The sequence below is a fragment of the Aythya fuligula genome, chromosome 1 (assembly GCF_009819795.1).
Source record: "Aythya fuligula isolate bAytFul2 chromosome 1, bAytFul2.pri, whole genome shotgun sequence".
Lineage (NCBI taxonomy): Eukaryota > Metazoa > Chordata > Aves > Anseriformes > Anatidae > Aythya > Aythya fuligula.
Genome location: NC_045559.1, coordinates 140,636,824 through 140,662,781, shown reverse-complemented (window position 1 = coordinate 140,662,781; position 25,958 = coordinate 140,636,824). Strand labels below are relative to the sequence as shown.

General features: G+C 36.2%; 1 protein-coding gene across 1 annotated transcript; it reads right to left on the bottom strand.

The window, feature by feature from the left end:
* Positions 1–409: 409 nt before the first annotated feature.
* LOC116502285 (interleukin-18 receptor 1-like) lies at positions 410–24,345 on the bottom strand. Its single transcript, XM_032208114.1, has 13 exons — positions 24,030–24,345; positions 23,251–23,417; positions 21,563–21,689; positions 20,490–20,560; positions 19,197–19,434; positions 11,729–11,906; positions 10,320–10,473; positions 9,693–9,755; positions 7,830–7,986; positions 7,520–7,653; positions 5,877–6,038; positions 4,468–4,626; positions 410–2,906 (listed from the first exon to the last, which is right to left on the bottom strand). The coding sequence occupies exons 4-13, from the start codon at positions 20,536–20,538 to the stop codon at positions 2,506–2,508; spliced, it is 1,695 nt and encodes a 564-aa protein (XP_032064005.1). The 5' UTR covers positions 20,539–20,560; positions 21,563–21,689; positions 23,251–23,417; positions 24,030–24,345; the 3' UTR covers positions 410–2,505.
* Between the last annotated feature and the right edge of the window lie 1,613 nt (positions 24,346–25,958).

The window sequence follows — 25,958 nt, the reverse complement described above, 5'->3', positions numbered from 1 at the left end:
CACTCATCTTCAGTATAGCTGCAACATAACCAGCAAATCTTCTACCAGGACTCTTGCAGTTCCCTATGTACTCCAGCCCTTCTGCAAACCTCCTGCTTTCTTTACAATCTTTCTTTACAATCTTTCTTTACAGGTGGAAGAGATAGGATTTGTCCTGAAGCTTGGATACAGAGTGACATATTCTACCTCTCACCACATGTATGTAAAGAATGCAGATGACAATAGAGGAACAGAAGTGTTTGTAGTGCTTGCATTATTTTTCTTACTAGAGGTACAATTTTTGACACTTACTGCTGTCTAACTGCAGCAAAAATAGAAGCCACTGTTGTGTGGAGGGGGAAATAAAGTTTTATTAAGAGCAAAAAATGTAACAGAAATACTACAAAAATCACTGAAATGACCCATTACTTCAAACCAACTATCATGTGAAGTCACTTGTAAATTGACATACACAAGATTAGGCAAATCAGCACAACTACATTCTATAAGTCACATTAGCAGCTTCTTTTCTCTAGAGATTGGCAAACAGAAAGCAGGCATTTCCAAGCCCTGGTTAAAGTCAGTAATTCTGGATATAAGAGCACTAAGAACAACATCCGGCATTAACGTAGACTTAATTTCCTTCGTCTCCTTTTACCAAGGCATGGGCAGTGAGGATTAGCTATATCACCTCTCCAAGCTGAGGTGGGGAGTTCACATAAAATCCAATCTTGCTTTATAATAGCTGATTCTTGTAGAGGGCAGGCTCAGTCCAAAGCTTTAAATAAACTCTGTGCACTCTTCATACTCACATTTGACAATTTAAGTTGTTAGGCAATGTGTTGATGACAACGTATGAAAAACAATGTGGCTGAGGAACAAATATAACATATTGGTTAAGTACCAGAAAGGTTACCACCATTTCTTTTAGTTTTATGGCCAAGGAATGGAAATGCATGGTACAACCAATGGCATTTCTGAAGTAGGGACAATCATTAGTCCTGCTGAAAAATGTTAAAAAGGAAACATGTTAAATGTTAAAACAGGAAACACTGGTGGAAAAGAACTGAACTTTGAGAAAGATTTAGAAATATAAAAGCACACTTATCTACAGAGTAGAAACCCTCTTTGGTAAAAGCTTAAGCCAGAGGAAGGCTTTTGCCTAAGTACCACAGTTTGACAGCTCTTTAGTTGCATGACAGAAATAGGGAGACCTCATGAAGCTGCTATGAAAGACACAAAAAATGTGTGTCTTATTCCTCTATTCCTTCTCATTTGTGTGATTAGGGGATATTTGAAAAGAAAAAAAAAAATGTATTTCATTCTCATAAATCCCGAGACAGTTATAACATCCATCACTACAACTGTATTCTCAAGAGCACCAAGAAGATAACAGAGCTGCATGAATTAAATGTCAGTATCAAAGATATATCTCCTCAGAATTAGCATTAGTTGAATAAAAGACAGTTATGAGGGTGGGACGAGCCTTGATGGTCTCCTAGCAAAGTGACTGACATTCTTCCAAAATAATTTTCCAATACTTGTTCTGTATTGGCGTTAGGAGGAAATAGAGTTCCATAGTTTCCAGGTACTTATATGTCTGATTGTAATCTTCTGCCAGGCAGCTAATAGTAACTGAGTATGATCATGATTTTGAATGACATTGCTAGGTTTGTTATTGAAAATAATGCTAGGTATTAATGTTCTAAAGGGTTAGGAATAGATGTATGTATACTGATCTCATTTTTGCATAAATCCTCTGCAGCTATCAGCTGAAGGTACCTCAGGATATGACGTAGATATTGGTGTCCATGGACAAAGTATTATTAGCTCTATCCCATTCCTCTCTTTTCTCTGCCAAAATGACAATTTACAGTATTCTCAGTTAAATTAGAGGATGAAAGCAAACTTTACCATTCCTCCAAATAACTGCCACTTAGCTTGTCTATACCACACGCAACTCAGGAGTGAATGCAGTTAGCCTGAGTAAATGTCTGATTCCTTTTATCCTTCCTTGTCTTCATTTTCACTTGACTTTTATGCTCAATGTTGCCTAAACCCTATATGCCAAGCTCCCTAGGGCAGGAGCCATTTGGATCAGCTCCCAAGCAGGGTTCTTAGGAAATATCAAAACACAGAACTGAGACCATCTAATTCATAATACTTTGTAAATACTTATAAATTCATTGAGGGGTCTCAAGAAGTATGCAAGTATAACTAACATCATTCTACAAGAAGGAAAAAGTGAAACCAAAAGGTTACGTGTTATTCTTGGTGCCAGGTGTTGACTTATGCAGAATCAAAGTTCAGCTCCTTGTGTAGACTACTGAGGAAAATGTCTCTGGAATAGCATTTAGCACTGGAATTAACATCATCTTAGCCACTGTGACGTTTCTTATACTCTTCTTATATCTCAGACTTGGCCTCTTATGAACACTATCTCCCAAAAATAAGCACAGTTTGTGTTTTCTATTTGGATTTAGCAAAACTGGCAATTTTCTGCAGCATCTTCAATCTCCGTAATTGCTATATGACTGCATTACAGTCACAGACCCCAATCCATGGTTGAGTCCCATCTGAGCCTAGACCTAGATTGTTACAGTGCCCTTTGGTGTTTGACTTGGTAGGTTTCGCTGGCATCAGGTACCGAAGATTCTTCCAAAACCTGGAATTCATGGGAAGAGATTTATCCTTTTTCCACTTCACAACCCTCTTTGATGGTAAAAGAGACAGGGATTCTGGCAAGAAATTGTAGTCACTTATAGGCATATATTCAATTAATATGATCTTAGTTTTCCTTTCAACTAGAGCTTTATGTAGTCCACTCTCAAGTTCATATATGGCTGTGTCAGAAATGTAGTTTTGGCTCAGTACAATGATTAATCTTCGACTTTTATCAATGAATGAATGGATATCATCAACAACAGCTGCAAATTAAAGATAAATGTGTTATTAAACTAAATTGAAAGGACAGGCATTGAATTGATTTCCTTCAACAATTGCGCATGTACCAAAAATGTTCCCCTTATAAAGTGACAGCAAGGAAACATCCTGCCCTTAAGACATTAATGTGCATTACAGATCATGAGTCTGTGAAAATGAATTCTCACAGGGCCAAAGCTTGTTCTCTGGGACAGATAAAAACCTACAGTCTCCAGCTACCTGAGACAGCTGTCTGTCAGTAGTCACATGGACTGAAGGTGACAGCAAAATTTATTCTTCTTCCAGCCAGATGTCTCTTTGTTCTTTCGTAATGGATACCATTAGAGAGATTCCACACAAAGTCACTAGCAGCCACCTGACTATTCAGTAAATCTCAATTTACTCCTTCCTTTATTTCACTGAATCCCCAAATCTATTGCCAGTAATCCAAGGCTGAGAAGATCATCATGTGATGACAGAATGAGTTCCAACTCTGTCTCCACAACCATGGGACAATGAGATCTACAGAGACAACAGGTCTAGAAAACATGCCTTATAGGGACAGAGAAAGCAAACTGCAGTAGTAACACAATACAGAGAAAACAGAGAGGAGAAGAAGGCTGGAAAGGGTATTGCAATATACCAATGGCTCCTGTAAATAGAGGGAAACAATCTGTTTTCCATATTCACAGTGGATCAAACCAGAGAAAAGGAAATAAGCTAGAACTCCTGCAAGGAAGAATCAGACTGAACACTTAGAAAAGCCTTTTTTAATACTCAAAATGGATTGGGAAAGTTGTGGTATCTCTCTCAGGTTAGAAGAATGTGTCAGGAAAGGACACATGAAGAGAAGATCCTGCCGTAGGAAGGAGGGTGACTGAGCTTATTGTTCTGTGTTTTTAACAAGAAAATCCAATTCTCCAAATAGGCCTTCAAACTAAATGGAATCCCCCAGTATCTTTTTTTTTCTTTTTCTTTTCTTTTTTTTTTTTTTTAAGCACTTGTAAAAGGCCATTAGTAATATAAGGAAACAAAATGCCATGTTCTCATGGCATTTTCTCTTATTTTCTTACCCCTATGGCTCCCAGTGCATTCACAACATGCTATCAACTGCCAGACTGAAGATACAGACAAAAATGCAAGTTATCTGAGGATCTGAGTAACAGAACCATCAACTGCTCAGTGCAGTAAGCATGAGTTCACACACAGATGCCTGCCCTCAGCAAAAGCAGAGCAAGAATGCTATTACCTTTACTATTAGAATGCATATAATATGCACATTATATTCTCTGTGTTCTCACCCTAACTTTCTCCATGATTGCTTTTTCACATTATTTTGATTGTGTAATTAAAGGTATGTATACATGTATATATGAATTCATAAAAATATATAAAATGTATAAAATGTATTTATGCTGCCGTTGCATGCAAACACAGCCTAGATAAAATGAATATGTACCATTTCAATGCATAGAACTTCTGTCAGATTTCTTTCTCATTGCAGACTTTTACATATTCATGAAAAGGATATGTCTACTTAATGACAAGAATGTTCAATACACTTACCTCCTCCTGGAGAGACATCTCTCTCAAATATACATAACTTGTACCCAAAATTTTCTTCTAGTATCATCGGTAATATCTTCAAAGCAAATTCTCTCTCTTCTTCACTAGTAGAAGCACAGTCTTTCAGATAAGACACAAAAGCATCATATTCTTTTCCATCTGGAAAGAAATCACCAATTTTTGTCTTGTTGGCAACCGTTAGAAATACAGTATCTGATCCACCATTCTGGCTTACAAAATTATTGTCTCAGTATCAAAGCATCCAGAAACATCTTCCTTATTACAGACTAGTATGCTCAACATGTCTGCAACTTGATAAGAAAGTTATACAAGTCCTATTGCCCTTTTTCACAATGATTTTATCTTTCATCTAATGCTACCAAGTAGTTCTGTAGAACAGGTACTAAAAAAATAAGCTAGTTTATTATTTTAATCACTTAGAGTTATAAGAATATACTGTGTCTGGTCATATATTGGCCAGTAAATTATAAACATAAAATCCAAGTAAGACCAATTTAGAAACCAGGCTTACCACATTAAGCAATCTTTAATTGAAACTTGCAATAAAACTGTCTGGATTGATGCAATAGCACACATGGTTTTGAATCATAAACTATGCTTCTTCCCTAGCATGAATGGAAAAATAAATAACCCTGGCAGGCATAAATGACATTCACCCATTACTGAGAAAACTCCAACCACTGCAGCTCATTCAAGGTATATTCAAGCAGATTTAGAGACTGAGGAGGTCTAAGGAAATTAGGTACATATAGACAGCAAACTGCAATTCTCAGAAACACAGTCACAGAGTGAAAATTATACCCGGAGTTAGGTAATTGTCAGGCTTGCTCCTTAAGTCAAGGTCCCAGCAAAGTTGCTTGATAAAACACTGGCAGTGTACTCTCTTTAAGTGCATTTAGTGACAAACCTATAAACACTGCAATGACCTCTACAGACAAGGAAGCATTTTAACCTCAAGCAGAAAGACATCAGTGAGGTGAAAACAAATTTGGAAACAGAAACTAAAAATGGGCTGTCAGTTCCAGGGTGTTCATCCTCCCTGAAGATAGATTACCTATATACTTCCATATCTTTGCCAACAATTCTTCAGCTTCTGTGATAAAGAACATTGCACAATAAAGCATGCTGGATCAGCAGCCAAACGTGTCCTTTCTACTGTCTGTTCCAGAGGCAACTTCCTGACTGTGTTCATCCGCTTTATTACCCCAAGGTGGATAACACACTAACTTGACAATCAAGTTCCCTTTCACATATTCCTCGCTGTTTCAACTTACAAAACTCCTGGACTTATTTTGCCCCTTCCTCTATGATGATTGTTTTTTAGAGCTTACCAGAAGCTACTTTTTAATCAGCACTCTCTTTCAATGTCAGCATTAGCTAAGTCATACCTCCAGCAGTGTCATCTCTTCTGCATATGTTCCTGTAAAGTAGAACTAAGTCTACTCTGAACATCACACAGACAACTATCATGGCTATTAAAACACATGGAAGTAGTACAGCAAGAATCATTCCAGTTGTAAATAGGTGTACTGGCAGATCTCGGGTGTTTTCTGTAAAAGAGAATCCCAGGAAATTAAGGCCTTAACAAAGAGTATTATAGGACAAGATTCATTTAGTAAATTCTCATGGCATCTTAAAATTACCCAAACTAAAATGTTTGTGTGAATTCTCTCCTGCCAGTATCTCAAGTACATATGCATCCCATTCATCCTGAGATGGAGAAAAACTACAGAACATAGATTACTCTAAAAAGTGGAGATCTTGCATGTCTGCACACATTCTGCACATACATAAATGAGATGTATGTGGAATCAGTACTGAGACTACAAGTCCTCAAAGATGTATGGCATCCCAGACCGGAGGAATATACTGGAATATACAACCACTTTTATGATGAGTTCTCTTCAGGATCTCTATCATTTTGTGTTATTCTTTACCCTTCTCTCAGCCCATCCATAACAGCCCTTAATGACACATTTAATCTCTTTGCCCAAGATCTTCTTTTGTGTCTGTCTCTCTTCTCTTTCAGGCTTTTTAAAAGATTTATTTTATTTTATTTTATTTTATTTTATTTTATTTTATTTTATTTTATTTTATTTTATTTTATTTTATTTTATTTTATTTTATTTTATTTTATTTTATTTTAAATTGGTTTGTTCTATTATCCTCCCCTTTTCAATTCCAAATACAGGTTTTTAAGTATTAAATCTTTGTGAAGTCCTTTGTGAAGACATCATGTCATGCTCATTGTAGTCTGTATTTCATTTGTTTTATTATATACTACATCTTTTAAGATCGACTAGTCTACTTTCACACATACAGAATTAAATATTTCTTCTCAATAAACTTTGAAAAGGTCTAAGAGAGAGAGAGATGGAAAACAAGCAGAGTATGCCCATTTGCCATGAATCTCCAAGTTGTATGGACTACAAGTTCAAAGTAGAGCTCAGCTTTCCTAAGCTAGAAAGATAGAGTCCCCGACTGTATCCTTCTGAGAAATTATCAACCAGAATGTATGAGACATTAACAGGAATATCAAAGACTACCTTTTCCATGAATGAAGGAAAGAAGAAAAAAAAAAAAAAAAAAGAGCTGCTTAATAAGCAAAGTGGCCCAAATAACAGACTCTGGGTTGCACTGAGGTTTACATAGTCAACCCTGATGATCCCACCAATGTGATGTGCTGGAGATGACAGGGGATGTTTTATCATGGAATCTAACAAACTGCTGCAAAGGGATCTGTCAGACAGAGCTTAGCTCAGCCTCCCCCATCTGTATCCACACCATCATCAGTTTAACTGTGGAGCCCTCGCACAGTTAGGGCTGATGTAGCAGAAGGAGAAGCAATCCCCACTGCCCCATCTCAGAGCATAAGGAATCACCCAAAGAGCTTGTTAAATCAAACCCCAGAAGAACCAGGGTCTTTACCAGCACACACCCATATCTGGATCAGTACCCTGCTTCCTCTGTTGAGAGGCTGGCATGATTAGTAATTAAAAACGAGAAGTATGGTTCATAGATAATACTGTACCTTTCTTCAGTTTCACTATTTTTATTTTCGTTGCTTCATCAGCTTGAAGCTTACAGGTGAAATTGTGATGCAAGTCCTCATCTCTTACTTTTTTAATCTGTAGTAGCCTTGTGACATAAAACTTGTTTCCCAAACTGCAAGGAGGAATGGTGTTAGCAACACTACCTGCATAGAAATCTACAATAAGTTGAGAGGCAGATTTTGAGGAAAAGTATGTAGAAGAACCTCAGACATTTTAATGAGTTTGCAGTACACAAAATATAGGAATTGATCACATACATCAGAAGTTCAGTATTTTCTGGAAACCTACTGTAATTTTTTGAGTTCTTCTTCACATATCAAAGGGTCATTCTTGGGGATATCTGAGCATTTTTCTGGAAATGTTTCATTAATCAACCAGTAGAGGCTGGCATCTTCTTGCATATCATAACCCAAGAAACCTGTGCAATTGAGTATCTCTTCTTTACCTACACAAAGCATAACATAAGAAGATGTAGTCAAAAGTGACATTCATGTTCACAGTGCAATAAAATGTCAGCTTTCCAGGTCTCATATCCAAGCAGAAAGGTTTCCTTATGGGCTTAGTAGCCCCTTTCATATGTGTGCCATGATGGCAGTGGCTTTGGCAACCAAGCACAGGGCTCTGTTGCACTTCACTGTAGAGGGAGAGTCATCCACTCTTTTATCTCAGATTAACTGTAACAGCCAGAAAAGTTTAAATAGGCCAAAGCATTTCAGACTTCAGAGAACAAAACTGTGTGCTGCAGGCAGAAAACAGGAGCGTACCACCAACACCAGTGCCCCAAGGACATATAAAATAAGTAACTAGTAAGGGGAATGATTGATGATGATAGCTAAACTGTATACTACAACGTAAGAAGTAACAAAATCTGCTAGCACCCGTGCTGACCTCTCACAGAGAAATTCTCTTCCCAGCACCACACCTGGAAATCAGCATAATCCTGAATGCATAAATAATATTTTTATTTATGCTCTGTATAGCTGCTCTGTACCACTCCAAAACACTATTTGGAAGTGTAAAGGAACAACGCCTTAGATTCTGGTTAATTATAAAAAAGAGCAAAAGTAAAAAGACAACAGTGCACATGGGAAAATAAAAGGAAAGATCTGGATCTGTTGTTTTTTTTTTCCCCAAGGAGATCCTATAGGGCACCATCAGGTAGTTCAATGATCTTATCAAAAAATCTGATCAAAGCATATAAAATGTAGAAGACTTATGGTTCATAATCATTTGATGCTGAACCACGTTTCCATGTAAGGGTTCGGATGAGCAGAGTAAGTGATAAGAACTGTGTAGGAACAGTGCTCTGGGAGACTGGGAGACATAAGGCGATATAGGATTGGGGTGTTGGCATTAGAAAAAAGGACCTACCAGCTGCTCTTTGTGGGGTGGAAAGTAAGCCAACATCTGGTGTCTTAGCTGAGCAGATGAGATACACATATGAGCCACAGAGGTGGTGAATATGTGTTTGCAGAAATGTGCGAAGACTAAGTAATCAAATTGGAGAATCCCTCAGACACAGGAGAGCAAAAATACAGGTGAAGTTATATTCTTAAGAATTACATACAGCCTCTTAGATGCTTTGTGGTCAAAATCTTGGATAGTTTCCAACACTGTGTAAAGCCTACAGACCATGTTATCTAACCTTTTCCCAGATAAGAGGACAGTCAATTTTTTGGCTTTTGACAATACGACAAATTCTTTGAAACAGTAACAGATCCGCATGCTTGCATTGCCAGGACTGTCATCTTTCACGTTTCTCATTTCTCTGCAGAATGATGTCCTTGACTGCATCAAATATTAAAGAGATTACTTATTGTTGCTCACTGGACAAACCAGATATATTTCACACATCATTCTGTGGGGTTTGCTGTCTAAAAAGGGAAGTCGTGGTTTATCATCACTGTCACTTTCTCTTGCTGGTCATAACAACAACCTAATCTTCGGCCTCTGTAAGGGTGAATTTAATGTATATCAATCATGAAATCCACTAAGCAAAATGTAACCATATGTGAAGATAGATCACATCCAGAATGGTACACAGACAATTAGTTCAATCAGACTTAACCAAACAATCAAGTATAAAGAGATCTGAACAAAATCTTATATATGATGCAGCTAAAATAATTAGTTCTTGAACTAATCTGATACCTATTTCTGTTTCAATTTCTTCATCGCGTCCAACTATCTCCAAAGTTACAGCCTCTGGTGCATCTAAAAAAAAAAATAATTACTGATATTGAAGTAACAGCTTTCTTAGGTTCTACCACAGTAAAAATGACATTTGCATTATTTCTAAAACAAACCATATAGATTCCATTTGATTCAAGGAGAAATATCTTGATCTGTTATCTGGACCTGTCATTACCAAGCAGTTTAAAAAGCAGTATGTCCTGTTGATTTTTTTTTTTTTCACTTGCATACATGTACAATATAAAGTTTGCAATGGTTGGAAAGGCTCTCTCACAAAACTCTTAGTAAGTTTGTCTGACTTACAGCAAAGAATTTTGAAAAAATTACAACTTCAGGGAAGACATACTAAATACATTTTTCCAAACTGGTAATAAGTAATGTAAACTTCTGGTTTTTATTTTTAAATTATTGCAAAATAGATCAGATTTCCAGATCTGATCACCTTTATATATTTATTTATTGATCAAATAACTATAATTAGGGGAGAATGAACCATATCCATAAACAAATAAGTTTAACAGGGAATTTTTTCCGTAGTAAGGAGAACCAAAAGCATGCTTCGAAGTTTTCAGAAAGTTTTCTTACCCTCTTCTACTACCAGCTTAATTGTATTTGTGCTGTGGTATATCCTTCCATTATGACTGATCAAAATTTTACAGGTATATATACCAGAGTGCTGAACTGTTAAGGTTTTAAAATCCAGTTCCCGTTCTGTTTCATTTTCATAGTTCTTACAGTCCTACATCAATAAATGCAGAAAATATTATTCTGTAGCAAAGATATATTCAAAACCTTAAAAAAGACAAACTTTATTTTTGAAATAAATCGTCACCATCACTCTTTTATTTTCTCAACGCCATTTACCTGACCCAAAGGACGTGAGGCCCAGTGTTTAGTCAGAGTCATTTAAACACAATCTCTGAATATTCAACCCATTAAAAGTAGAGAGCACTATAATATGGTTCTGGTCTGAATTACCTTAGATTAAGAAGGGAAATGGTCACTGGTGGAATCAGGGAATTAACATTTCCTGGATGCATACGTTTGTTACCAGGCTCTTGTACAAAAAGATGTGTTATCATCCCTCTTTTATCTCAGCTTCAAGGGTAATATGAAAGCTTTCAAAAATTTCACCCAAGGATATTTAACTCTAAGGATGGCTGCTTCACCTGTCTTATACAATATTAGTCATAAAAATATTAGGCATCGATATAGTCAGCCATGAGCAAGGTCAGTCCAAAGCACACCCCTTTACTGAGGAAAACATATCCATCAATGGTCCTGCCCTCTCAAGGACAAGGAAGGAGGGTTGTGTCAGGCAGAACACAGATGCCAGCACTTAAGACACCAAAATCCTTTCCTGAAGTTGATTCAACATGTACATGAAGGAATGGTGTTACTCCAAGCAGGGCACACGGAGAGGAATAAGGAGCACTGCTCAAGGTGGTGAGTAGGGACAGGGTGGAAGAAACCTAGTCAGGGTTCCAATGGCTGAGCACACCAACACTCAACAGTTACAAAAGCTTATACAGCTATTGTCTATGCCCGGGCAAAGACTGGTCCAGAGAAGACCAATGATTTGCCTAAACTGAACTAGATCTGCTACATTTTGGAAAAAATGTTCAGAAATGGCAAAATGTAAAAGTTTTTCAATTACTTTACAAGCACAAGCCAACTGTAAAAGAAATATCTTGGCACTTAATTTAATGTCGGAATAATACATACATTAACAAAGTAGCTAAATCAGCCAACAAATGTGCACATCAGATCTATTACCATTCCAAACTAACAGTAATTTCTGATTGCAGGTTCATTTTTCTAACAAATCTGAAAGCACATAGAAACTTTATTCTCTGTATCTGTCTAAAGGCTTTTTTTCACCAAAACCATGAGAAATTAAAGCGTTATAAGACTTGTAAATGTTTCTAAAAATCTTCATAATTAATTTTTCCTGCAGATGTTTTTGATCTACAGCCAACGATTTGAGCAATTACCTTGTACCATGTTACACTGTCATTTTCATTGACAGACAAATCACTGCATTTCAGTGAATGACCTGTTCCAGCATTTTGAATTTCGGTTGTCAAATGATTTTTGTTGAAACAGCTGCTTTTATTCCTTTCAAGCACATTCAAGGTCCACTTCTGAATTGTGAAATTTTGTCTTCCATTGCTATGAAAAAACATTTGTGAAATCAGTGTTAGGAGCTTTTTAAAGGAATATAGCTCATAGCAAAACAAAAACAAGTTCTTTAATACATCTGTTAGGTAAAAAATACATCAGTAATGAACTGATTATTTACATTCCCCTTCACTGCTTTTCCAATTCCAAATGCATTATTTCTCACAATGAAATAGGTTATCCAAACTAAATCATCACAAAACACTTGACAATAAAATTATACCTATGAAATATGACAATATATTCCATATCTACCAGAATAAAAATTTAACTATCTGTGGCATGATATATAGTTACAAGTGAGAACAAAAGAGTTTTAGTAGCTTAAATCAGCATGTGATCTGGCAGGTTTAATCTCTTATGCTAAGGTTTAAAGCAGTAACTAAGAAATATATATTTTAAACATAAAAAATAAAACAGGCTACTGTGTTATTGTTCAAAAAGTCACATTTTTCATTGTTTGATGCTGCGTAGATAATTACCAATATTTTGGAAATATTTCCAAACTATGCAATTCTCATGAATTATTTAATCACTTCTGGATTCAAGCATGATACTTCTGGATTTAAAGTTGACACTAAGGTGAGTGGTGCAGTTGATACAACAGAAGGAAGGGATGCCATCCAAAGGGACCTGGACAAGCCTCAGAACTGGGCCCACATGAACCAAATGAGGTTCAACAAGTTAAAGTGCAAGGTGCTGCACCTGGTTTGGGGCAATCCCAGATATGAGTACAGACTGGGAGAAGAACTCATTGAGAGCAGCCCTGCAGAGAAAGACTTGGAGGTTCTGATGGACAAAAAGCTCGACGTGAGTTGGCAGGGTGCACTTGCAGCCCAGAAGGCCAATTGTGTCCTGGGATGCATCACCAGAGAAGTGGCCAGCAGGGTGAGGGAGGTGATTGTGCCCCTCTGCTCTGCCCATGTGATGCTCCACTTGGAGTACCGCATCCAGGTATGGGGCCCCCAGCACAAGAAGGATGTGGACCTGTTAGAACAGGTCCAGAGGAGGGCCACAAAGTTGATCAGAGGGCTGGAGCACCTCTCCTGTGAAGAAAGGCTGAGAGAGCTGGGGATGTTCAGCCTGAAGAAGAGAAGGTTCAGGAGTGACCTCGTTGTGGCTTTTCAATGCTTAAAGGTGGGTTATAAAAAAGGTGGAGAGCAACTTCTTTCTTGGGCAGACAATGACAAGATGAGGGGGAATGGCTTTAAACTAAAAGGGGAGATTTAGATCAGATGTTAGGAGGAAATTCTTCATTCAGAGGGTGGTGAGGCACTGACAGATTGTCCAGAGAAGCTGTGGATGCCCCATCCCTGGAGGTGTTCAAGGCCAGGTTGGATGAGGCCCAAGTGGGCAGCATCCCTATGTCAGGGTATGGAAACTGGATGATCTTTAAGAACCCTTCCAACCCAAGGTGTTCCATGATTCTATGTCTGCCCAAGAAGTCATGTTGGAAGGAATTAATCTCTTTTTCTCTCATTCTCTACTGATCAGAGGTCTACGGTTTAATGGCTACCCCAGGTTGATGGAAAAGCCATGAACTCTTTCTTCTAGAGCATGTTCATCATATCCCATATCTATAAAAAGTCAGGTGAATATGTTCCAAAAATGCCTCTTCTGACTATCTAGAAGCTGAATGTGATCATTCAGGTATCTAATATATTCTATCCACATATTTCCCTAATGACTCAGATTATAGCTGTGAGTTATTTCATTGCTGGATATGTCCAAATACATGGCTACAAAGGGAAAAGAACCTGAAGGGCTTAACTTTGGTGAAGTTAGTCTCACTTTGGCAAAGTTAGGGCTTAAGAGAAAGTTTTTTTTCTGCCTGTAAATTAATGGGTGAGGTTTTACAATTAATGCCTAAAGCTCAGCTCTCATTTTTACTAAACAAACAGGGTCTGACAAAGCAAAAGTAGTAATCACTGAACACTTCCTTCTGGTGTCAGACGTCTTCATAAATATGTTTGAATCTTCCTGCCTCCAAGAAAAGAAAAAGGAATTGCTCCCAGGAGAACTGAAACAAGCAAAGAACTATTTCACTGAAAATGGCTAAGGGACAAAGAGGTTGAAATGGAGAAACAAGTCTGACAAGTGTATCAGTTTTCATACCCTTCTAGTGTGATATACCTTTTACTGTTAAAAGAGTCAGAAGAACCATTACAACATCACTTATATGATGAATTTAGCTTGAGATTTCATTTTTTTTTCCCTTGTCAACTCCCCAAAACAGAATTGCTTTGCTCACCCTCTTCACATTGCAGTCCTTTTTCAGCCTGCAGATTTTTCTCCTTACTCATGGTATTCATTATTCATAGTTGCAATTGACTATCTAAATCTAAACAAGGTTTGGTTTCTTAATCAGTTAACTGCAGTGTCATAAACAGGAAAAGCCTTATCAGAACATTTCCATCAGAGTTATATTCACAGTAGGTGGAGTCCTTCTCATCTGTTCTTCAACATCACATTTACACATTTAAACCAGACCTACACACCACAGTCAGCAGCGGGATGACACTCGGTAACCTCTCAGAGTGCAGTTTACATGACCTATTTCACAAGTGTTTTTTAGGACAAGATAATCTGTGCCCCAGAGAGACTTCTCTCTCTCCATGACATTAAAGGCACCTAAGGTAAATAGCTAAGGTGTAGTCATAAATATTAGTTCCAATGAATTTCACCAAGTCTGTGTGCTCTTTTAGATATTACACTTGTATCTGAATACTGCTGGAGATGCAATTATGGATCTGGCCATAAAATAAATATAAGTTTAGTACCTAGATTCAGAAAATGGAAGAAAATGATCAATAAAACCACATGCTCTCCTCAGCACCATCACTCCATAGAGGATTTTTTCCATCATTATTTTAGGGAAATCACTTCAAAAAAATGAGGATTTCAGCCAAAGTGGATCACGATATTCTAGCTGACAAGACAAACTCCGGCAAGGACCAACACTCTGGAAGGTGACAAAAACATACCTATGCAAAACTGAGATTAATTTGGCTTATATAATTTCTATTTGTCTGCAATATACATGATTTTCACCACCAAAAAATAAAAATAAAAAAAAAAATAATTGTATTGCTTAAACTGCTAGTGTCTGAGCTGTTATATTCCTGTCTCGGTCTTCACTTGCTGCAATTCTTTAGTGATACTTTTGGGGCTATAAAACTGGCTGCTGGCTTAACAGCCTTTCAGCTTCACTCATAAAACCCACCAAGAAGGAACAACAAAAAATAGATTGACCCAAGAGGGAATACAAGGAAGTGAAAGCCCTTAGAGAATATAATCTGAGTTTGCCATAAAGACTGCATGCATATCCAATTTTGTCATCCTTTAGTTATTTCACTGCACAAACCCAGTACTGTATTTCTATCTACATCAAGAAAGTGACAATCAGCCTTCCAGTGCACAATATTGTTGTTCTCTCTATTTCAAATTCATAAATACAGAGTAGCAAGATTTTCAAGTTCATAAGTATAGAGCAGCAAGATGACCTGCTTTTTTTTGGTTGGTTGTTTTGGTTTGTGTTCTTTTTTTTTTTTTTTTTGGACAACCACAGGATATAAGTTATGAAAACCCATATAAACTAGAAATCCTACCAAATATGTGTGACACAGATTTTCTTCTTACCACTCCCACACCAAATACATATGAAATACTTCATTTTAAAGATTTTTTTGATGAACATGCACACACTCAGGCTTTCAAGTGAAGTCTATTAATTCTGAAATAATGGCTGAACACTACTCTACTAAGAAATGTGAAAGCACATCAACATATGCATCTTTGGCTATATATGCTATGTCTCAGCAAAACACTTTAACTGGAAAAAAATCTTATTCTTCTTTAAGTCAAAAATAAAAATAAGTGAATAATATACTATACATATACTATATACTATATACTATATATATAGTGTATATATACTATACATAGTATATACTATATATATAGTATATAGTATATAGTATATATACTATATATATACTATATATAGTATATAGTATATACTATATACTATATACTATATAGTATATATAGTATATATATAGTATATATACTATATACTATATATATAGTATATACTATGTATAGTATATATACACTATATATATAGTATATATAGTATATAGTATATAGTATATACTATATACTATATAGTATATATAGTATATATAGTATATATAGTATATACTATGTATAGTATATATATACTATATACTATCTATACTATATATAGATATATATATATACTATATCTATACTATAGTATATACTATATACTATAGTATATACTGCAGTATATACTATATACTATATATATAGTATATATATAGTATATACTATATACTATATACTATATACTATATATAGTATATATATACTATACATAGTATATACTATATATATACTATACATATAGTATATACTATGTATAGTATATATATACTATATATATAGTATATAGTATATATACTATATACCATACTGTTGCATCATTTTCACCTCTTTCTTGTTGCACATTGTCAGTTGCAACATAGCAGGAAAAAATAGTTTGCAAAATCTGTCAGTGCTATGTTGTCATACACTTCCTGAAAATCTGCAGTAAATTAGATTGACACTTTGTTCACTAAAACTGCCTAAGCAGCTAAAAAAATTATTTTCCTATATTGTTTACAAATTATCATATATAAATTAAATACTTTAAAATACATGTAAAATATATAAACAAAACTATCTTAGAATGTCTACTTTAAAACAAAAGGCTATTATAAATGCTCTGAAACAAAACAAACTCCATTCTGTCAGTCTTACTAAGTCTTAAACCAATTCATTATTCCACAATATTTTCCTCTCCATAGAGACTAATAAAAGTCCTCCTTCACTGCAGGAAACTGATTTTGAAAATAACCTTCTATATTTTCTGAAATGTAACACCTTTAATATGTTTGCCAACAGTGGGAATCATCAGATAAAATAATCCCAAGATCCCATGAAAATCCCAAGAAAAACAAACAAACAAAAAAAACAAACAAAAAACCACTTATGGGTATTATTTCAATGACCTTCATTCTGCATTCTGATCATAAGGAAAAAAAATAATAATAGAAAAAAAAAAGATATCCAGATATCCATATATGTCTAACAGAAAGATATTCTAAATAAATAAATAAATATTGTTTCATGCTGGTTGAAATATTTTATTTCAGAAACTTTTATCTTAATAAAAGTCCCTTTTCTCAAAACACATTTTTATAAGATAGTATCATAATATAGCATCTTAGAAAATGAAAATAGAGTTTCATAACTGAAAATCAAAACTCTTAATTGCATACAAATACTTTGATAAAATCAAAAACTTTTTCTTCTGTTTCTTGCTTTGACAAATCAGCAAATCAAAACATTTCACAAAGGATCAGACATTTTTGTGTTTTCTAACAACTAATCATTTTAAGAAACTTCATCTTAATAATTTTACTTGGGATTTTTTTCCCTCATCTCTTTCTTCTAAATAAAAGACTTTTTCCCTCAATATTGAGTTTATATTTTTATCATATTAGTTTTATATAGTCCTTGTAATTCACTGTATATTTACTACCATTATTCCAAATTCTCAAAAAAATCACAAAATCACAAGTATTGTGAATTAAGGGTTATCACAACTTTCCTCTGTTGTGCCTTTTTTTAAGACTTGTTATGGCAACCTTCTTTTGCAGGTGATTCAGATATGTTCCTTGCTACATGCCAGAGTGTGCATTTTATCCTGTTATTTATCCTGTTATTTATGGCAGTAGAGTGAGTTTTTAAATTTAATAACTTTTTATCACCATATTTAGTGAAGTCAGTATATGGATGACTGCTCAAGGTCATCAATAAAGCAATAAAGCTTTAAAGTCAAGTTCAGACTTGATATGAAAAGTATAGGTCCATGACAACCCACAAGCCTATATCAGGTATTGTCTAACCCCGAAGTACCACAGCTAGGCAACTGGCTTCACTTCTGCTAATTTAGACAGATATCTGTACCCAATAATATGCTAAATCTGTACTACATTGCAGAACAAAGTGGCCATACTACCACAGTCATCACCCCTAAGGCCAATTCTGTTAATATCACATTCAACATACCTTAGGAATTTTTTTTCTCAAGCTTTATTTACTAACTGGAGAAAGACTGACCTGCCATTAATAAGAAATCACATGCAACCAAAAGAAATATTCATGTATGTCTTTGCTCTACCTGTAGGCTTTTCTTTTATAGCATTCAGCTTTTCAAATACGGTGACTCATTTCTTTTTAAAATAAAATCAATACAACAATAATGATACATGGAAAACTATAACATGAGGTTTTCAGCTTCTAACTTGAACATTAACTAGTTAACAGATTAGCAATTGAAGCCTAACTTAAAACTATATACTATCAAAATTGTTTATGCAATGTTGCTGGAGAAGTGTGGATAGCATTTTACAGTATATGATGCCCTATAACAGCCAATAACCTTTATGAACCAGGCAAGAACCTTAAAAATATTACCTCAAGAACAGCGCAAATCATTATATGAAAAAAAAAAAAAATTGTTTAAAATGAATTGTTACTTCAAATGTAAATCGTGAATTACAAGTTGTGCAAGTTAGTCATAAAAACTTAATACAACAAAAATTTGATTTCGTCCTTCTGTCATTCCTCATGATCAAACAAGGAATATGACCATCAGCTGAAGCCCACTCTTATTTCCGTTTCTGCCTCGTGATGGTAAGAATTCTATGATGGTAAGAATTCAAATACAGTGATTTAATTTGTTCTTTGAATAGCTCCAAGCATGCCAGGCTGTGCAAAGAAACCAAAGTTCAGCTCTGTCACCATTACCTTACTACATTTGATTTACTTGGCAGGCCTCACTGAGTAAGTACCACGCAACAAAGTAAGGAAGAACAGGTCTGGTTGAGAGGACAAGCAAAAGCTTCCTTCTAGTTGGCCATTGACAGAAGGGTTGCCTATTTCTCATTGTACTTAGAGAATCAGCCATGAAACAGCAGAAATACTACCTGTTTTATCAAAAGTTTACAGAACCTTTAAAAGGCTGTATCAGCCTGTAGAAATATGTCTGTCTGGGTGGTTATTGTGAAATGATGTGGGAAGTGACACCATAATTAATGTAGTTGCGTGAACTTCCTTTACATAAATGCCACAAACAAGACAAAGACCAAGACCATCGTTATAGACAACTTTAAGGGCAGGATGTTGTTCATCCACTTCCTGTGTACCCACCTGTGAGTGACAGAGTAATTCCCAGAGTCACTGAGTTCAGCTGGCCAAAACTCCAGAAAATTCATTTGGGAAATAATTCTCTGTGTTTTCTGTATCAGCTTCTGCCTTCCAGCATTTTCTTTGTACCAGTTTATTGTGTATCCTTCTGTCTCAGGATGTAGCATCGACTCAGGAAAACAAAGGAAAAAGTATTCCCCTTCTAGTACATCAATGGAGGTGCGAAGGGGACACAGCTTCTCTTCAGAAAGAAAAGAAGAAAAAAAAAAAAGAAAAAGGAAAAAAAAAAAAAAAAAAAAGGAAAAAAGAGGCTCAATACTCTTTCAGAAAATGTTATTATCCTGACTTTAAAGTGACTTGCTATGTAGCAGGTCTTTTATACTTTAGGACTTTCTTTTAGCAGAGAAGTTTGGCAGTATTTATTTGTTCCAGCAAAATCTATTTCAGTCTGAGAACTCACTTGTCCAAGTTTTCATTCTACCTTACCCAAGCAAAATTAGAAGGCATAGAAAGATAAAAAATAGACATTTCCCTAAGATTCTTTCATGCGGGTCCATAAGTGTACAAATCCAAAGAGCACAGTCTGTAGAACTTTATAAAAAAGCAGCTGTCACAAATGGAAAGGGGAAGGAAAATGTATTGACTTGACAAAGGTGGCTAATCCTCAGAAAAGATCAACTGCCATAAAAGCAGAGATCCTATGAATTAACATGTATATTTTCTTCTTAATTAAAACGAAATTGTTACATGATAAGATTTCTTAAAAACTTCATATATTTTTAGAAAATTTCCCTTGGAACAAGGTTGTATGTGAAAAATTTAGCCTCAAAGTCTGCTTTTTTAATAATTTTTCTAAATGTACCTTTACACATGGAAGTCATACAAAATACAGAAAAGGAAACATGGTCTAGTGCAAATATTCAAGAACAAAATAAGCCTTCAGTCTCTTTGTCCTAGAGATTCTCTCTCTTTATCAACCATTCTGACTACACTTCTGAATGTCACAAAAAGAATCATGATCACTATTTTTCTTGTTGTGGCTCTCCATATTGCCATGCTACCATACAACATAATCAGGTGTTTCCACATAGCAACTCAGTTCTATTTATTTAATAATTTTGTTACTTTGGACCAAATTTTCCAAGTCTAGAAATTGGTCTGCAATTGGAAAACCTTAAAGATTTTGTTCTTAGAGAAGTATGAAAGTTTCACCACTCTGAGCAACTGTCAAGAAGCTGTCATATATTTGGCAAATATTTTAAAGGTTCTATGGTTGAAATGAGGATTTATACTTACCCATGGCAGATTCAGTAATAAACATTACTAAAAATATCAGCAGAGTCATTTTCTTGAGTTAATTCTCACTTCTACAGAAAAAAAAAATAATAATAATAAATAAATAAATAAATAAGGTGATTTCTTCTTGGTTCTGAAAGCCTAAGAAAAACAGATCCACAGATCATCACAAGTGCAATGAAATAGACCACTCTAAGCACTGAGAGCAGTGTTACTAATGCCTGTTACTGAAGAAGGCTTTCCAACTGGGAAGTTACTCATTTTTATTGTACCAGGTGTTTTTATGTGCCAGGCAACATATCTATATTTTCTTTGGCAAGTCTTATTCCAAATTCAGAAAGCAATGCACAGTCTTCTCCCTCCATTTACATGTTCACTAGAGGCCCTTTGTACTCCTGAGTAAACTGACAATCATATAGAAGCATCTAGACTTAGATCCCAAGCCAGTGAACACCTATCAGTGAGCAGGACAGTGCTTTTTCTTCTCCACAAACAGTATAATCTTTGCAGGATTGGACCTTAAAGAAACACAGCTAATAGAATCTTCCCTTACACTTCATGAGAACAGCAGAATGTGGATGGATCAGACATCTTGTTGTCTAATTTTATCCTGTTGGAAAACAATGAGGTCTGCAATTTTGCCACACATTTTCACCTACAGAACAGATAAGTACCAGTTGAGAGTGTTCATGTTTCCATCTGGGGGGAAGGGGGGAAGATAAAGAAACCCATTTTCAATTGTTCTTTCACAGACAAACATGAAACTTTACTAAATAAAACCAGTGTGGAGTATCTCTTCTGAGATTCCTCTGAACAGCAGGTTAACAACCAAGTGCAAAGCCAATCCTAAAACTGTGCCTCAATTTTGCTAACAAGACAGACAGCTTAGATGCATAATAACCTGAGCTCAGCCAAGACAGATGTCCTTACTTAGACATCTGAACGTGAATATACAAATAGGACACATACTTCAAAGAGATATTTCACAGAGAGCTGTCCAAAGTAATCTCTTTTAGCATTCCATTTCTTTGGTTTTACTACATAAAACTTGCAGTTTGAGAAGACATACTTACTGTTGTAAGACACCTGCCTGAGATTTTTTTATTATTTTATATCCCTGAATGACAGCAAGATGTGTAGCTCCTCTCCCTCTCTTATTCTCTCCAATTCATTACAAGTGTGCCACCATCCCATAAATCACTGTAAGAAGATGAAAGAGCTGTTTCACATCCCCTTTTTCAGACTGACTGGTAGACAGACCCCAGTTTAGAAAGCAGCTAAAGAAGCAACTTTAAGGGACCATACAGTAAACTCCTCAGACGTGGTTTCAGTTCCCTTCTACACATTCTCTGTTTTCATTTCTTGAATTTACTTTTCATTTTTGACCCTAGCACATCCAGAAGAAGTACAACTGCTACAGACCATGAAACTACAATCTGCTACATAAGGATAAAATCACATATCATCAGATGTTAATTCTAAATCCCATTCCTTGTTGGCACATCACTTCAGCACAATATGGATATTTCAGTGAATGCAGATCAAAGCCCTTGATTCTTTGAATAGGGATTAAAGAACAAAGTCTTATTCAAGCTACTTAATGATGGCCATGTTTGAGATTGGTGGGTACAAATAAACAAGCAAAACACACAGCCTTAGTCTTACTCTCACACTGCTATTGAACCTGATCAATTTGTTTGAAATTGTTCTACTCCAGGCTAGCAGTATTTACATTTGAGCAATATGGTTTGCAGTATTCTTTAATGAAATACCAGGAGGGTAAAAAAAAAAAAAAAAAAAAAAAAAAAAAAAAAACCAACGAAACTAACAAACAAAAAATGTATAGTTTTTGGTGAAATTCAACTACTATAAAATATTCTTCAAGGATTGGAATAAGGTCTTTTATATTCAAAAAGAAATGGGGAGATAATTTAAAAGGCAAAGATTCTCTGTCTCTGAAGGAATACAAAAATATTCAATGGACAAAATGCTAAGGCAATACCAGCGAATGACAGTTTCAAAGACAGAAATAAAATAAGAGTTGTCTATTAGTTGTCTAAAGTGACAATAGGTTTAAGCGTGTTTTTCAAATTTTGTACACGCTTAAAGCTACTGTTGAATTTTTAATAATTAAAAGTGTTTTCTAAAAATCATTGTGCCATTGTGAATCCAAAAAAAAATCTTAAAACAAACCAAATATTTTAAATTCTGCAAACTGCATTAATGATATCTCACAAAGTAGACAACTGAGTGTGTTTAATGATCATTAACTTTGTTAGGAAATTCCTCATTTTCCTAGAATTACCAGAGGAGTTCTGAATGAAAGGGTGTTGATACACTTAAGTGATTTTCAGTTTGGTAAAATCACTCATTTTGATCAACACTTTTGGAAACCTTAATTTCTACCCAAAGGGCTGTGGCCTCCTTAAAAAAAAAAATAATAAAAAAAAATAATAATTAAAAAAAAATTTAAATATCAGATTCTTCTGAACCTCAGACTGTTTGAACAAACATTTTGGGGTCAAGTGAGGAAGCCACTAGTCTTACATCTTTAAGGATGGCTTCTTGTCAACTTAAGTCTTTTTCAGGTATGACTTTAAATATGCCACAAGTCAAATAACATTCATGCAGAAAAGCAAAAAAGATCTAGCAAACAGTTGTCTCAACCTTAGTAGGTCTAAGCACTTTTCTGCCAGGATTTCTAGTTATTGGTTAAAATGAAAATTTGCCTACATTTCAAACAACATAAGTGTTTACTTACCATGCAGGTTTTGTCAAGTTGAAAGTGGATGCAGAGGTAATCTTCCAAACTGCAGACAGTCACAACTTGTACTCACAAATGTTCTGAACCTTCATTCTTCACAGAAACAGAGAGCGATCACTCTCAGTAAGTGATTCAATGCAAAGACAGCTCAGTCTGAAAAACCTCTTGAAAAAGCAAGAGCAGAATTTGTCACTTTGAACTGTTGACTGCATGGAGGAAAATGGAAAAGGTAGAAGTGAGAAATTTACTTTTACAAGTACTGATTGGAAAAGTATAGCAAAAGATGAATATTAACTTTTCTAAATGAGGCATTTGAGGGTTGACATATAAATGATTTGGGAATCTTTTTATTAATTAATTAATTTTATTTTTTTCTCTTCCTGCCACCTACCCCAAAGCTACCTAGGGGTGAAGGAAAGGGCCAGGGCAGCCTGGGGAGGGGGGAGACCTTGTAGTACCAGTGAGGGGCTGCATAACCTAATAAGCCATTTCCAGGGCTAAATTATACTGAGTTATTATAAGGAAGAAGCACGTCAAGGTCCTGTGGGGGGAAGGGGGAGGAAAACCGAGGGGGCCTTAGGGGTGACAAGCAGTGCTGGGGACGACGGCGGGACGATGCTGGAGCCCACCAGCGTGCACATCCCCGCGCAGTGATGCGGCCAGAGGCTCCCCCGAGGTGCGTGGGGTGGGGGGAGCAGGGGCTGCCCCTCCCGGTCCTCGCCTCCCAAACCCCACCGCCCTTCCCCTGCCCTCCCGTCGCCGCCCCCGGACATTACCTGGCTCTGCTGGAGCCGCTCAGCACCGCTCAGCACCGCGCCGGAGGGGTTGGAAGGGGCAGGCAGCAGTGGGGGGTTCTTCCTTCTCACGACCTTCGTGGGAGGATAGGGCACAAGAAAGTCATGGCTTTGGTATTTGTAATCGAAACACCGCTTCCTCTGCTCTTCTGCTGAACGCTGGCGGCGGGATGCCTTTCCAAGAAGCGTGATGGAAGTAGTATGGAGCTTTAGGGACGTAACCTAAATACATATTAAGCTAAAAAAGGCAGCTTTTATCTTGTTGTTTCTGCTACGAATTCCATCCCTCCTCACTGGCCGTATTGAGGATGGATGCTGAAAAGCTGATACCCTGCAAAGATTATTAAAAAAAAAAAAAAAGAAAGAAAAAGGAGGGGGGGGGGGGGGGGGGGGGGGGAGGAGGGGAAAGAAAACAAACAAACAAAAAAAAGAAAGCAAACCTCACAAATTATGACCCGCAGCAAAAGAGAAAAGGCAAAACACATGATCCTCTAAAAGATTTACTGACACGTAGATCTGATTTTCCTGATTTTGCTGCTGTCTTTTCTGTGCCAGCATCTGCTTTTGGGGTAGAGTGATGCAAGGTTTCAAGACACAGAACATTTTATAATTCCATTATTGTGAAAGGGGTGTTGGTAGTTACCTCTAAAGAAACCCTTGTGCCACCAGCTGGCCAGTTTTAAACCATATGTTGGTCTGCTGGAACTGTGTTTCTATGAAGGATTTCTGACAGCAGCGTTACCTGTTTAAGTGCTCTTCCAGTGTAAATGAACATTTGACACTGCTTACTTCACACAGATTTATTTGATATTTACTGCGCAATGACTCATTACACTTGTAAATGAAGTTATTTTGATAGCAGCAGGAAAGTTTTCATCTCCTCAGAATTTCTTTTATTTCCAAGGGTGTTGGAACTGGATGGTTTTTAAGGCCCCTTCCAACTGAAACCATTCTGTAGTAATGGTTCAGCTTCAGAAACTTGTCTGGTGACAACCACATATTTTTTTCCCCATTTTTTTTTCCTTTTTTTTTTATTTTTATTTTTTTTTTTCCTTTTTCACCCAGGACAGAATTTCCCAGTAACAACAGGAGATGTCACTTTGGAGGTGAAATGAGCGAACTACAATAAAAAAGGAGGGATTCCACAGAGCCGGCAGTTTTCACATTTTGCTGCTGAGGTGAAGCAAAGAAACCCCGGAGAGTTTCTCTGCCTCACCTCATTTGTTTCCCTCATCACAGATTTAAACAATATGCATATAAACACAATCAGACTGTTTGCTAATGTAAATCAGTGCAACTTCAGGAAAGTCAGCTGAGAATCTGAACCAGTGTAACTACTTTTAAAATGTGTACAAGGTGCTTCACAGAGTTTATTGTTCTTATGTGGTTGATTCTAAAACTTAGATATATAGCGCATGCATTTTAAAGATGACAGTGATTTTACATGAGTCTGAAAGCAACTTAGCAGACAGCAAATAAACTGTACAGTCAAATATCATCAGATACTTACTTTGACGAGCTAAGCCTTGATAGTGACAGTTTGGAAACAGCTATTCTGTTTTATTCACTCTTTCACAGCAATATTTTCCATGAGTTGTTCTCATATTCATTTGCTTTTATGTCCTTTTAAAATGCTCTTCAGTTTCTGAACTTTCAGCTGTATGGCAGAAAGCACCATGTTCAATTAGTCCTTTTAACTAATGTCATAGCTCGCTCTGAGATGTATGAATGTACACAGATGGAATCAAGTTTACAATTTTTAGCTCAGAATAATACAAGTTTTAATGGAGAAGTAATAGCCTTGTAATAGGGATGTAACTCAATAATGAAAACAACTGCTGCTCAGTGTGTCACCCTGCTCATGATGAAAGTGCCATGATGAAAATGGAAACACACTAATACTGAAAACAG

Coding starts and splice junctions, on each gene's coding strand:
- LOC116502285 (XM_032208114.1), bottom strand. CDS start 20,538: ATGACTCTGCTGATATTTTTAGTAATGTTTATTACTGAATCTGCCATG. Junction 19,435..20,489: donor TATTACTGAATCTGCCATGG/GTAAGTATAAAT, acceptor TTCTTTCTGAAG/AGAAGCTGTGTCCCCTTCGC. Junction 10,474..11,728: donor ACAGTGTAACATGGTACAAG/GTAATTGCTCAA, acceptor TTATTGATGTAG/GACTGTAAGAACTATGAAAA.